Source organism: Gambusia affinis, linkage group LG11 (assembly GCF_019740435.1).
Source record: "Gambusia affinis linkage group LG11, SWU_Gaff_1.0, whole genome shotgun sequence".
NCBI classification, from domain to species: domain Eukaryota; kingdom Metazoa; phylum Chordata; class Actinopteri; order Cyprinodontiformes; family Poeciliidae; genus Gambusia; species Gambusia affinis.
In genome coordinates this window covers 14,284,202-14,298,722 of record NC_057878.1, presented here as the reverse complement: position 1 = coordinate 14,298,722, position 14,521 = coordinate 14,284,202, and the positions used below count along the sequence as shown (strand labels likewise).

Genomic DNA, 14,521 nt, shown 5'->3' with positions numbered 1-14,521 from the left:
ATTCCAGCTTTTATCACAGCTATCAAAAAGCTTAAAAAAAAGCAAGTATTTATGATCATGCAAATGAGGGCAGCTCTCAGCCCACGTTTTGTTCAGGGGAACAAAAAACCCTGAAAAAATAAAAAGGGTTCTGCTTTCTATCTGAATCCACTAATATCCCCATTTTTCCAAAGATTTAGAATCTATTAATTTCCCCATGAAGACTCTTCTTTACCTGACTGTTTAGTAATTTGTAACAGCTTTCTTCTCTTGTCCTTTTCGTTCTCATGAATCAAGTGCTCACTTAAAATGACTTTGAAAATAATGAGGACAGAACAATGCAATGACAAGGTTGTTTACGAACAGATGATTCTCTTCAGGCACTTAATAGTGTTTGAAATGCATATCTCAAGTTTTGAAAATGTCGATAAAAGCAATATTAAAGCAAGCTTGTCTGTCTGAAGTTGTTGGTGAAGAAACACAAGCTTCCCCATGGGCATGGTCTTTTGATTAAGAGATATGTTTAATTTATCTTTTTCTTGCTTAATATATTTGCAAACCTTCAGTTTTTTTGTTTTTTTTTCCAGACTGAGTGTCCTAAATTTGCAGCTATATGATGGCATTGTTCATATGCAATACAGAAAAGTATGGAATTAGGTTTTGGTGTTTCTCTGATCTGGTTAGATCCATCCTTCCAGCCAGCCAGCCTCTGTCTTTTTTACAGGTTCTGTATTTACACTTATACATGTATTTTAAAAGTATTTGAAACTCTGGACATTTGTGTATGACTAAGTATAGAATTTTGACATTAGAAATGTCCCAGAACCCTCTCTTCTGTGTTTGAAAGGGAAAACAAAAACAACACCAGCTTTTCAACTAAAAATATAACAGCAATGTTCTTTAAATATGTACCTCTACAAACAACCAGTGTCCAGAATCCAGGGTGTTACTTGCCGGCAGGGTTGGATATAGATTTTCAAACTCATCTGCGTGTCGTCGATAAATCATTTAGGACCAGGAACAGTTTTCACTTGCCCTGCATGTTCACAGTTTGAATTACACCAGCAAACAGTAACCAGCTTTGGAAAAGCTTATAGTAAAAGCACAGCAAGCAGGTGTCTTGTAAGTGTCAGAGGATTCAAAGAGTTGCATAAAAAATTACATTTCACTTTGTACATGGGTAGTTTTTTTTTTTTTTCATTTTCACAGCAAAAGCAGAGGATTTCATTAAAAGGCTCACCCCTCATAGCAACAACTGACAGGCGGGAATTTGTCAGACAGCCTGATACATGGTGCTGTGTTGTGTATAGTGATGAAAATTATTTTAAAGAACAGCCGTTGATTTGACAGCACCCCAGTAAGATTTTTTTTTTTTTTTTTTTGTCGGTATAATGCTTTATACCTTATTTTTCCTCAGGAGCACCAGATCCTGTTTCTTTTTTTTTTTTTGCTCATTTGCATGCCAGAAACCAAACGACGCAACCTTGGAGTCTTCAAAGCAGGTCTCCCAGGTAATGGAGGGGAGCACAGGATTGCACATCTGATCAGCTCTGACTGGAGTTTTCGACATCTAGATCTAAAACTGGAGGAGGAGTTTTGCATGTTTACACAAAATTAAAGCAGGGGAGGGATTCTCATCTTTTATTCTAATGTCCCTTAATTAAAATGATTATTTGTTATGCTTCATTAATTTTAATCACATTGTTGTATAAAAAAAATGCTGGCTGGCATTTTGTATTAGTTCAGAAATTTTATTTGACAAAAAACAACAGAAACACAGCAGTAGACACCACAGGAAACAATATACTGAAACTCAAATAAAGAAAGACAAATACACAAAAGAGGTGCAACAACCAATCTTCCAGAGAGAGGAATTGGACAATTTTTTTTTTTTTGATTGGCAATGACCACTGATTAGCAAGTTAAATACTGAAAAAAACATTTGTTTTTCCCTCTTCATTAAATAAATCAATACAATGAGGTCTGACCATTTTTGGTCTATAACCCTCAAATCAACATTTGCTCTGAGAAATTAGATAAAGTTTAGGTATGTATGCATAGATACATAAATTGTGGTAAGCTAGTAAAGCCTTCACTTCCTGTTTGATTTATAACTACTACCTCTATCAAAAATGTGCATTTCTTCTTCCAAATTTAATAATTACTAGGAAAAAAATGACCTGTCAAAATTAAAACAGGCAATTCACAGACACACAATAATAAGTATCAGCCAGGAAAAGCTTGATTAGTCCATATCCAATAAGCATTCTCCTACATTTTCCTCATAAACAAATATGTACACTTGTTAATTAAGAATATAATACAAGCTTCTACACATGTACATCCACAATGTGTGGCTAAATAAGATTACCTGCACATTTAATTAAAAGATAGTTGCAACTTCAGATTCTGTAGCCACTGTTACAATGTTGGGAGTCTCCTGGTGGACAGTGGCCTGTCCTGCATCAGTTTCAGGCAGCTGTTGGGAGAAGTAGGAAGGAAGAGTCCCAGATCTGGAAAAAGTCTGCATATTGCTTCTTGGTTTTGGCTGGTTTGTGTTGTATCCACAGTCCTTCCTAATGATGTGAGGATTGTTGAAAACAGGAATGGGGGAGAAGCCTATAGTGTAGGCATTTTCTCTAGGGTTCCTGTAGCTCCTTTGTGGTATCACACAGTAGGCACTTTGGCAGTCTCTAGATAAGCTGCTACTAGTACCTGTAAGACAAACAAAACTGCAGATTAGATACAGTAAGTGTAGATGTTATATAACCAGCTTTAATGTCAACCTGTCAAACTTTTATTTAAATGCAGTCTTGCAAAGTCGGGAAATATTTAAAGCTACTTTTGTTACTATCCAGGTCTGAATAAGTAAAACAAAAACTGAGTGTGGACAAAATGTTAACAATTATTGCCATTATTAATTATTTATATTTTCAAAAAGTAAATAACCTTTGGTAAAAACAACAAGGTTATTTCATTGATTTATATTTAAGTGATACTTCTTGCCTTGATTTTTCACATAAAAAAATGTAGACCTCAATATTTTGCTTTTAAGTACAATACACTTCAATTATGCAGGTTCAAATACCTCCAAGACTTTACTTGAAACCTCAAACACATCAAGGTCACAATCACAAACCTTAATGTATTTTACTGTGGTTTTATGTCACAAATTAATGCAAACTATAATGTAACTGGGAAGTGGAAGATAATGATACACTGCCTTCATTTTTAAATTTTGTAAAAAAAAAAAAAAAAAAAGTAAATAAATATCTGAAAAGTTAGCTTTGGAATTCAGTCATGGTGCGGTCATAGGTTCAGGCTGGAGTGCAGTGGTAGTTTTCCTCCATATACAGTGTTTTGCATATCAGCTAGAAAAAGCTGTAGTTCATGTAATTGCTGCATGGGGGTACAGTTGTTAGCACTGTTGCCTTGCAACAAGAAGTTCTGGGTTCTTTCTGCATTGAGTTTGCATGTTCTCCCTGTGCATAAGTGTGTTCTTGCTGGGTAGTCTTGATTCCTCTCACAGTGGAAAAACATGACTATCAGGTTAAATGGCTTCACAAAATGTTCCTTAGTTGTAAATATGTACATGGTTGATTGTCCTGCATGTCCTCTATGTTGCCCTGCGATGGACAGGTAACCTGTACAAAGTGTACCCTGCCTTTCTCCCATGAATCGCTAGAGTTAGGTACTGGCCACCCACTGCAAGGACATAGCCATTAGATGGATAGATGATTTTAGATTAAATACTAAACAAATATCCTCACTACTCTTTGAAGATTTGCAAATCAAAATCTTAGTATGTGTCATTTGTCTCGTACACACAACTCAGCCTTGGTTTCACACAAAATCCCAATAAAAATCTTGAATATTGTTGCAAATTCTAATAGAGGCACGACAGGTATGAACATTTTCCCAAGGCATGTAAATGGCTGTCAATGCCATTTTAAATCAAGGTAATAAGCAGAACATGTGGTTTTTAAACTTAGCATGCAAAAGACAAAATAATAGTAGAGAAGCCTGATATGTGTTGCCATTATGTAAACCAAGCATGTAAAACAAAATAATTGTTATGTATCATCATTTTAGTTGTTATAACATGGACTAAAATTGTACCCTTGAAAGAAACCTTTGGAACATTTTTAATTTTGATGTGTAAAAATTTTGGATTGTGAAATGATTATGATTAATTATTCTCCCTGGAATGTTTAAAACTTACTTTTCAGTCTGGGTTGGAAGGTGCTGAAGTTCTTCTTGCCGCCATCTCCACTGACATCTGAGTCGCTGTCATTGAAGTCACTGTCCCCTTTACCGCTGTCCTTCACGCTCAGCTGGTCATTGTTGCTGAGGCCGCTGCAGTCAACAAAATACAGTATGAGCCACAACCACACCACATTAGCTTGATTATTGATGTGTTTTCATATGCAAAAACTAGATCTTTGCTACCCGTCTAACCTCAATCTGCACACATGCCACAATCAATAAACTGCACGCATGGGTGAAAGGTAAAGCATGCTTTCTTTTCATTCAAATTTTACTGCTATGCAATACACGAGAAAGGAAATTTCTCATTTTTTCAGTTAACTTACCTCACTTGCAAGCAGTATCTGTCACCTTGCCACACAGACGTTGGCTGAAAATGCTTGGAGGGCAGGAAGATCTAAGAGAGCAAACAGAGTGACAGTAGAGCGCTTAGTTTCCATTTCTGGCACTTAGATCAAGGCAACATCACGAAGCTAAAAAGATGAAAAATGCTGAAAAAAAACACTGGATGACTCACCTTCGATTCTGAGTCTCTGCTCCTCTCCTCATAGAGGCAGGAATCATCCAGAGACAAAGACGTCCTCTCATGGAAGAACCCCTGCTGGCCCGTGTAAATGTTTGGTTCTGCAGAGCTGAGCATGGAATGAGGCCTGCCGTCAAACAGGCCCTGGCACACCTCTCTCTTTCTGCCACGGCTTCTTCTTCCTCCACGGCTCAGTTTGCACGTGAGGGCGACGGCCACAATTGCAATTAGCAGGATGGCACAACCCCCACTGAGCACGATGATGATGATTAGTGAGCCATCGAACGAGGAGCCTTCTTCCTCACTTGACTGTAGGACAATGACAACCTGGTCTTCAGGGGGTTCTGTATCTGAAACCACAAACCTAATAGTGGCACTACTAGACAGAGGGGCCCTTCCGTTGTCACTGACTGTGATTTTAATTTCCAACACGTCCCCTATTTCGGCTGTGAGCCACTGCTTCAAAGCAATCTCTCCAGTGTTTTTGTTCATGGTAAACAGCTTTGGGTCACCTTCCAGAATTTGGTGGGAGAGTTCGCCATTCACGCCCTCATCTGCATCTTCTGCTACTACCTGAAGGGCAAGATAGCCTGTAGGGGCATTGTAGGGAAGAGGGATATCAGCAGAGTTATTCAGCAGGACAGGGAAGATGAAATATGGATAGTTGTCATTCTGATCCACAACTCTGATCCGGATCATTGAGGTGCTGGACAGAGAGGGAGAGCCTCTGTCCTGTGCTTGGATGATCACCTCAATCTGTTGGAGCGTCTCATAATCGAAAGACCTCAAAGTGTACAAGGACCCTGAGACTGAGTCTACAGAAACATAGGTGGACACTGGAGATCCCCCTGGTATTTCTGAATCTAAGAGTTTGTAGGAAACTTTTGCGTTCTTTCCCATGTCAGGATCTCGAGCAACAACTGTAGTAATGTATGAGCCAGGAATGTTGTTCTCCAAAACGGAAACTTCATACACAGACTTACTGAAAAGAGGGGGGTTGTCATTCTCATCTGTTACACTGATTGTGTACTGTCTGGCCGCCTTAAACGGGGGAGTTCCCAGGTCCTCTGCCACTACAGTCAAGTTGTATTCTTGGATCTTCTCTCTGTCCAGAGCAGCGGTGGTAACGATCATGAACGTCTCCCCGTAAGCCTGCTGCAGGGTGAAATCCTCGTGCCCGAGCAGGCTGACTCGCACGTACCCGTTGGAGCCAGAGTCTCTGTCCGAGGTGCTGATCAGCGCCACGAAGCTCTCCGTTGCCGCAGCCTCGGTGATGTAGGCCACCGAGTCGCTGCTGGAGGTCATCGGCTTGATGATGATCTCCGGAGCGTTGTCGTTCACGTCCACTACCTCGATTACGACCGTGCAGGTGGACAGGACGGAGTTCTCGCCCTGATCCGAGGCTCTGATGATCAGCTCGTATGACTTCCTTTTCTCGAAATCAACCAGCGCCTTCAGGGTGACATCCCCGGAGTAAGGGTCGATGTGGAAAGTTTGGGCCACTTCGGGTGACAGCTCATCCGGGAACGCATACACTACTTCCCCGTTGATGCCCTGGTCCGGATCAAAGGCGTGCACTTTCAGTACTCGGTGACCTACCGGGGAATCTTCCTCCAACTCAACTTTCAGGGAGCTGTGCGCAAAAGCCGGGCTGTTGTCATTAAAGTCCAACACTTTGATGTTCACAGTCATAGATCCCGTCTTTGGCGGTGCTCCTCCGTCAGACGCAGTCACCTGTATAGTGTAAGAGTCCTCCACTTCTCTGTCCAGCTCACTCACCAGAACCAGCTCGGCAAACTTCACTCCGTCCTCCAATTCGCGCACTTCCACAGTAAAGTGGCTGCAGGGGGAGATGTTGTAGCTCTGGATGTAGTTATCACCCACATCCTCGTCGAGAGCGATCTGGAGCGGGAACCTGGAGTCCAGGGGGACGTTTTCAACTATATCTAGTTTTGTTTCGTTGAGTGGGAAGTACGGAGAGTGGTCGTTGATGTCCTTCACCTCGATCTCCACGTGGATGAGCTGAAACTTCTCCCTGGAGTGGGCCACGATGTTGAAGGTGATGAAGCAGCGAGGGGATCGGGGGCAGAGCTGCTCTCGATCGATCACATCCGCGACGGTCAGGAGTCCGTCACTTTCCCGCATGTGAATAACTGAGGTGTTGCTCTCCTGCATGAAGCGGAAAGACGTGTCCGGGGCATCAGACAGATCAAGCTTTAAATCTTGGGATAAATTCCCTATTTCCGTCCCGGGTGCGTCCTCTTCATGGGTAAAGTATCTAGTAGTTGTACAGTGCACAGTGCGCAAAAACACAGAAAAAAGCGTAAAGACAAGCCCCACAGACGCAGCTTTGCAAAATGCCATGCTGAGTTTACCCCCAAAAAGAGTATTCAGATGATGTAAGACGGGAAATACTTGTCCTGCCTGAGTCCAACTCCGAGTTAGCAGACCGACTTAAAAGCCCCACTGTATGCAAATTGCCCGTCCAGTCGACCAATGGCCTTCCAGTGGGGCACCAAAAGGAAAGGTTTGGCGCTGCACCAATTTGTAGCTTATTGTTTTGGGTGCAAATGGCTCATTAGATAAACTGATTGTAGAGCTTTTAATCGGGCAGACACCAGATTCCTTAAATTAATCTGCACGTGATAATTAATTAACTAACTAAATTACTTGGAGGGGACAGGATAATAAGAACACACGCCTCCGGAGGAGGGTACAAGTCTACCTGTTAAAAGCTTTAAAAAGGATTTAGTGGGTGAGTTTCACCCAGAGAGAGAAGGAAGCAGAGACATGGCAGCGTTATTAGAAGTGCTCCAAAAGTTAGGAAGGGCACACGGCTGTGGAAAGCATCAGGATAATGATTGGCGCTGTGCGCAGAAGTTCAAAAGTCCTGAAGGCAAAAAAAAGAAGAAGAAAAAAAAAAATAGATATTCACAGAAAGTCATGCTATGCATGTACCACCAATGGAATGCAGGTAGAATGTTAAAATTAAACTAAAGGTAAGGTTATTATTGGGAAGAATACATCTGAACCATTTTCCTTTGAGTACTGCATTCCTGAAATATTAGTTAGTTTTTCTTTTAATTTGTATTCATAAGCAGCACTGTTAGGTAATTTTTCAGCACTTTTATAGCTCTTGAGTGGGTGAAAAATGCCAACTTATGTTTGGCTTGTAAAATATTAATGTTAAGTGCAAAACTGTCAGACAACAGCAGTGAGACAGGGACAATAAATGTAAAACAGACAATTTTACAAAATCTAAGTATAATGCGACATAAAATGTACCTATGTCACCAGTGGCAATTCAAGCATTTATCATATACCCCAGGGAGATTGTTTCTACCGCCTCTCCATGAAATAGCAACTCCACCAGCAAAAATAATGTCAGATAGATACATAGAAAGAGAGAGAGAGAGAGAGAGAGAGAGAGAGAGAGAGAGAGAGAGAGAAAGAGAAAGAGTGAAAGAGGGAGAGGGAGAGAGAGAGATATGACAATAATCCTAAATTAGAGACTCTCTCTAATTTAACAAAAATATATGCTATAGAAAATGTAAGTTAACACAGAATGGAATTGTATGTAAATTTAATTGGCCCTATTTATTTGACACTATAACAATATCTCAAGTATTTATCCTAAGAATTATTTTATTATACACCAACAACAGGCTTAGAAAAAAAGCGAAGACAAGAGTATCAGGGGATTTTATGATCTGTGGCACATAATATTGTTAAGAGATTTAGAGAATCCTCTCCACATTGCGAACAAGGCTGAAAACCAATACAGAATGGCAGTGATCCTCAGGCCCTCAGGCTGAACAACATCTAAAACAGGCATGTTTCTGCACAGAAACACTTCTGGTTTTCCAAAAAATATCATGTATAATATCCTAAAATATATCTCACATTTTTCCCGGACTGAATCATTTAAAAAAAGTTCCAAGGTGAAGTGGGTAAAAATGTAGATGCTGGACAAGTAATCACTTTTGGATATAGTGCAAATAATCTCTTGAGCCCTCAATCGAACGGGGAATGGCTGGTTTGTTATCAACATGAAGCACAAAAACCAACACATAAAATACTAATATTAGGCTGCATTATCGTCATTGTTTTATTCTATTTTCAATGAGTGAATTTTGACAAACTAGCATAAAAACATCATTTCAGAGAATCATGCTAGAGACAGAAAACAGGCTATTATAAAAAGCTTCAATTCAAAGGCATTAGGAAAGAGCACATTTTGAGTAAAATTACAGTATGGAATGAAACAGATATTAAAATATGGGAAAGAACTTGCAGAATCACACCATCTAAAGCAAAGACAGTCCACTGACAGTAAAAAGCAGTGGAAGTTTTCAAAAGAGCAGTTCTTACAAGGCCCTTAAAAAGTATGAATAGAGTGAAGTGAGTAAAATGTCTGAAGGCTGATGGTATTTCAAAACCTATTTCTATAATGTGGTGCTGAAAATGAAAAAAAGAAGAACAGTTTCACCAATTAATGTTCCTTATAAAGTTAACCATATCATCCAAAATGTATCAGTAATTCCCAACATTCGAAGTTTTTGACTTGAATGGATGGCCTACGTTCTTCAGAAAGATCGTAGAAGAACATATTCGGTATAAAGGAGCATAGATGTGTGGTAAAAGAGTATGCACACAAGTGTGTTATTAGATTTAGATATGCTACAAAAGAGCACCCACATAAAACTGAGGAAAGAGCTGTGATAGAGCTCAGTTGTGAGTCTGCCTCTACCAAATCCTGCTGCTAGAAGTAGATCTATTTTATGTACAGTGGAAGCAACAAATTTGATGGCACCCATGGGGGAAATGTGTGAAAAGCTTTTAAGTAAATTAATCTGTAATTGCAGTAGCATAAACTCACACTAAAATATGTTATTACCCTTTCTGTCAATAAACCGTACAGCTCATTGTGCCAAGACAACAACACTTTCCCATAGCCTCTCATGAGGTTGGGGCAAACAGGAAGAGACAGACAGAGAGAGAGAGAGACAGAAAGAGAGAGAGAGATATTTTCACTATGTTTTCAATGAGACTTTGATCTGGGGACTAAGATGGCCATGGGGGAAAAAGATGTGGTTGGTTAACTTTTTCTATATTTCTATAGCGATGTGTTTTGTAAGCTTAATCCTGCTGAAACACTCAATGATGACTAACTTTTGATTTTCTGCTCCACTATATATATAGTGGAGCAGAATATATATATATATATATATATATATATATATATATATATATATATATATATATATATATATATATATATAAGGTCAATGTTTTTCAATGACCTTCAAGGTTCCTGAGGGATTTGTAAGAGAAACAGACCCAGAAGCATCACGTTTAGCCTACAGGGCAATGTACCAGAATTCAACATCGAGGCTGCACATCTCATTCACAAGTGTGGCAGTATTAGGTCTACATATAGCCCTGATTTGGACATAATATATTTATTTTAAGTTTAGAGACAGCTATATTGCTTTTTCTAAACTTGGTTTATGAAAGATGTAGAATTAAAAATTCAGAAGGATGGCAAAAAAGTTGTGAATCATGCACAAATGCCCAGAAGAATAAACTCAAACTCCAAGACAGTTTTATTTGATTCAGTATGAATGAATTCTGGGTCTTTTTTTCTTTCAGTTTTCATATTTCTGTGTGAAAAAAGATAGTATTGTTCTTTATTTTGGAGCCAGAAATTCAGTTGAAAATAGAAAGAAAGACTAGATATTTACATATTTGTAATAATTGCAGAATGAAAAAAACACTCAATTTAATTTAAAACATTCAAATAGAAGATGCGATGTCTTGGTAACAAGAGCTCAAGACACTCTCTTTTCAGAAACATCTCATTTCATAAACATAGATCTATAGGAAATTATATATGTTTTGACTTCTAATAAACAGAATTTAAGCACCACAAATACATTAAATTTATTTTTTTTAAATATATTTTCATTCCAATTTTTATTGCTGAGTGGACATGGGGTTCTTTTCCACATATTCATCCCTGGCTTCATGCCAGACACAACTGAGTTTTTTACCAAACGCTCAACTGGCCAAAGTACACAGTTCCAGTAAAAATCCCAGTAGAGTCTATTAAACTGTAAGAGTTCAATGTTTTTGATGGTTGGACAGTAAACATTTTTTTGCCTAACATGGCTCCCAAACAACGGTGTCATATTCAAATAGCTATTGGTTGTCATGGAGACATAGTGACCACAGTATGCCGCTCATTGCTACAGTTTTCTTCAATTGAACTTTGGAGATTTTTTTGTACTCTTCTTAACTTCCATTTAACTGTGAAGAGATCTTTGTCCGGTACAAGAAACAGGTCTTTATGTCATGCTTTATTCATAGCCCAGAAGACAGAAAATCCTAATTTGGATTTTTAAAAGGATTGTTAAATATTTGTTATCAAAGGTTTGAGTTGTCTTCTGTTTGTAGAAAAAAAAAAAATGAGATTTTGCTGGTGCAATAAACATGCATCTATTTTAAGGCTTTTTTTAGACTGCATTTTAACAGTGACAAATATTATCATTACTGTTTCTGTACATATTTCCATATAAACCAGTTATTCATTTGCACATCATCCCAGCTCTTTCTATTTTTCTTTTTGAGGATTACAAATTTACCATCAACAACATAAATATTTATTTCCAATCAACATTTTTTTTTCCTCAACATCATGTTCATTTCGTCTAAGCATCCCCTGTAAATTCCATGCATAAGGATGAATTATATTATGCATAAATTATAAGCAAGAGTCTCTTTTCCTAATGAGCAGCTGCAGACACTGTCTCATCTCAGCAAATAGTGGAGGAGGAATTTTCCGTTCAGCGTAACTGAGAAAAATTCATGAAGGCAGACAAAAGTGATTTGATTAGTGTTGTGTTTCGGACACCCACAATGTTAATTGCACACAAGATATGATTGTAGCTCTTAGTTAGCTGGAAAACCTGCCAGCCTAATCAAGATCATCTGTGTGGTAATAAAAAACCCAGTTGCACTTAATTTACTCCTTTCTGCATAGTTTTGTAACAGCAGCCTTGGAAGTTAAAAGAACAAAAACTTAAATGATTCCCACTTAGATTGCATTCTCACAAACACAACACACACACACACGCACGCACACGAGTCAACCAGACCTTTGTCAACCATATGGCTGATTAGCTTCTGCTGATTAAAAGCCCTTTATGGCTCTTCAAAGAAGCTCTTGACACCTCACAAAAGTTTAGGTTAAGTCTGTCTGAGCCCCCATGTGGGTGCATACAGAAAGGTGTAAAAATGCACACAATGAAGACCTCCAAGCAACCAAAGTCACCCTTAAGCGTTGGGGGTGGTAAGGAGCTCTGCACTGTCATGTTGAAATGTCAGAAAAGCTAAATTATCTTGTGTGCTAAATGCAAAAAAAATAAATAAATAAAAATTGATTTTCTATTTCAAATACCAGCGTCTGTTGTTACTGGCAGGACTACGAGGCAGAATTACAGAAAAAAAAAAAAAAAAAAAAACAATAACAAAATGCTCAAACAATGTGGCAGAGCAAGCCAATTTAGAGCTTAAGCTAAGGCATTTCCATATTGAATTTGGAACAAGCTTCAGTGGGATGGCATAACAGCAGAAGTGGATACTTAATTTGCTCTCAAGTCTCTGAGCACCAATTAAAAAAAGTGATTTTCTCATATTACAGTGCCTTGCAACACCCTTGAGCTTTTTCATATATTGTCAAACATCAATATATTGTACTGGGATTTGTTTTGTGATATATCAACGCAAAGTGCATAGTTTTGAAATGAAAAGGACATGATGCATAGAATTAAAAAAAATCTGATAAATACAATAAACAAAAAGTGTATTTGTATCCAGCTCTCCAAAAAATTATTTGCAGAACCATCATTTCCTGCAATTTCTGCTTGAATTGTTTAAGCTTATGACTTTAATAATTTGCACAGAGAGACTGAATTTTTTTCCCCCAATATTACTTTCCAACTGTCTTTTCATTGATTCTCAACAAGATTTATATCTGGACTTTGACTGGGCCACATCAATCTGCTATCTGGCTGTATCTACAGGGTTGTTGTTCTACTGGAAAGTAAACTGTAAAACAGCTGAAACACTGACTTCCTTTAAATCTGAACTAAAAACACACTTGTTTAGAGTTGTATTTGAAACGTAATCAATTGCAGGTTTATTGACGGAATTTGACTTGATGTTGTGTTTTTGATTGTTGATTCTATGTTGCATTGTGTTTTTGTGTTTGATTTGATGTAAAGCACTTTGAAATGCCTTGCTGCTGAAATGTGCTATACAAATAAAATTTGATTTGATTTGATTTAAACTTCTGGCCCAGTCTCGAGTCTTTTGCAGCATCTAACAGGTTTTCTTCCACAATTCTTCTGCATTTAGCTCATCCATCTTCTAATCAATTCTGAACTCGTTACTGCTGTAGATGTAGAGCACCAGAAACTGATGCTGCCATTACTGTGTTTCACAAAGAGTATGATGTGTTCAAGGTGTTTTGCAGGGTAGAAAAGACTTAACACAGCAGCTTTGTTTACAATTAGATTATAATAGACTTTGGCTGACTCTATTTTCTAATAATGCAACTTCTGAAGGCATATGTTTGTCATGGGCCTTCTTCAGAGATATCAGAGTAAAAGGGACATTTGTTTTTGCAAAAACTGGAAAATAAATAAGAAAACATGCATTACCTCCCTACCCCCACTTCACAATTATACATGTATTAGCCTAGCACATAAAATTATTATAATTACTATTACACCTAATGGAAATGTAATGTGACCAAATGTGACATCATTTTTTAGGAATAAATAACTTTTCAAGATTCTGTATATCAAATAATATCACATCATACAGCATATGGGGCAAAAGCCAAGCTAAGTCCTTAATCTCAGCTAGATGACGTCCTCTTGTACCACTTCACACTGCGTCATCTTTATCTTTTGGGGTTAAAAATAATGGTGAAAGTCAACTTTGCTGTTTTTCTTGGAAATGTTTATTTGTCCTCTGTTTCATTTTTCATACAATTTTTTTTGTTGTTTGTTTTTTATAATCAGGCTCATGCTGAACAGAGACCAGCAGGGGACCAAACATCAGACACATTTTTACTATCCGCAGACACACAAAGCCTTCCCTCAATAGTCCCATGCTGGCAGTGAGTTGAAATCCAAGATTGTATTGCAATGTGGAGTCAGAAGGTGATGCAGAATTATCAGCCAAATTAGTTGTTTGCCAGTAAGAGGATTATACTCAAATCTTATCAACTGTCTCACACTTCCCACTTTGAGTTGCAAAAAGGTTTTGTAGTAACAGCTGGTGGTAAAACACGTTTGTCTGGAGCAGACATAGTCAGTTAAAGGAGCAGGGATACAGGTGGATGTGTTAATTAATGGTTTGCATGTGCAACTGAGTTATATGCTTTAATAATAAACTGCATCCAGTCTTGTCTAAAATGTTTTCTCAATCAATACATCACTACAAGGTCAGCAGAGGCCGAGCCACAAACAAAAGCAAGGCTAACACACGAGTGATACATGTTTGCCACTTAAGTCAGGTGATTAATGCAGATCACGGCCCGATTAAGACGTGTGTGGTGGCAGTAAGAGCCTTACAGCAGATTAATGGGCTTGGCCATCTGTTCTCTCACAGTGGGGATTTTAATTAATGTTAAGAATATTGTTAATCTTGCCTCAGCCGTCAGCATCACAGTAATCAATACGG

General features: G+C 38.3%; 1 protein-coding gene across 1 annotated transcript; it reads right to left on the bottom strand.

The window, feature by feature from the left end:
• Positions 1-1,896: 1,896 nt before the first annotated feature.
• Positions 1,897-7,132, bottom strand: pcdh8 (protocadherin 8). The gene is made up of 4 exons (XM_044131537.1): positions 4,763-7,132; positions 4,572-4,642; positions 4,202-4,335; positions 1,897-2,694 (listed from the first exon to the last, which is right to left on the bottom strand). The coding sequence occupies exons 1-4, from the start codon at positions 7,130-7,132 to the stop codon at positions 2,363-2,365; spliced, it is 2,907 nt and encodes a 968-aa protein (XP_043987472.1). The 3' UTR covers positions 1,897-2,362.
• Between the last annotated feature and the right edge of the window lie 7,389 nt (positions 7,133-14,521).

Bases quoted from the DNA above. Each gene is read 5' to 3' on its own strand.
- pcdh8 (XM_044131537.1), bottom strand. From the start codon at position 7,132: ATGGCATTTTGCAAAGCTGCGTCTGTGGGGCTTGTCTTTACGCTTTTT. The intron at 4,643-4,762 runs GTGAGTCATCCA...TTGCTCTCTTAG, and splicing joins GCAGAGACTCAGAATCGAAG to ATCTTCCTGCCCTCCAAGCA. The intron at 4,336-4,571 runs GTAAGTTAACTG...TGTTGACTGCAG, and splicing joins AGATACTGCTTGCAAGTGAG to CGGCCTCAGCAACAATGACC.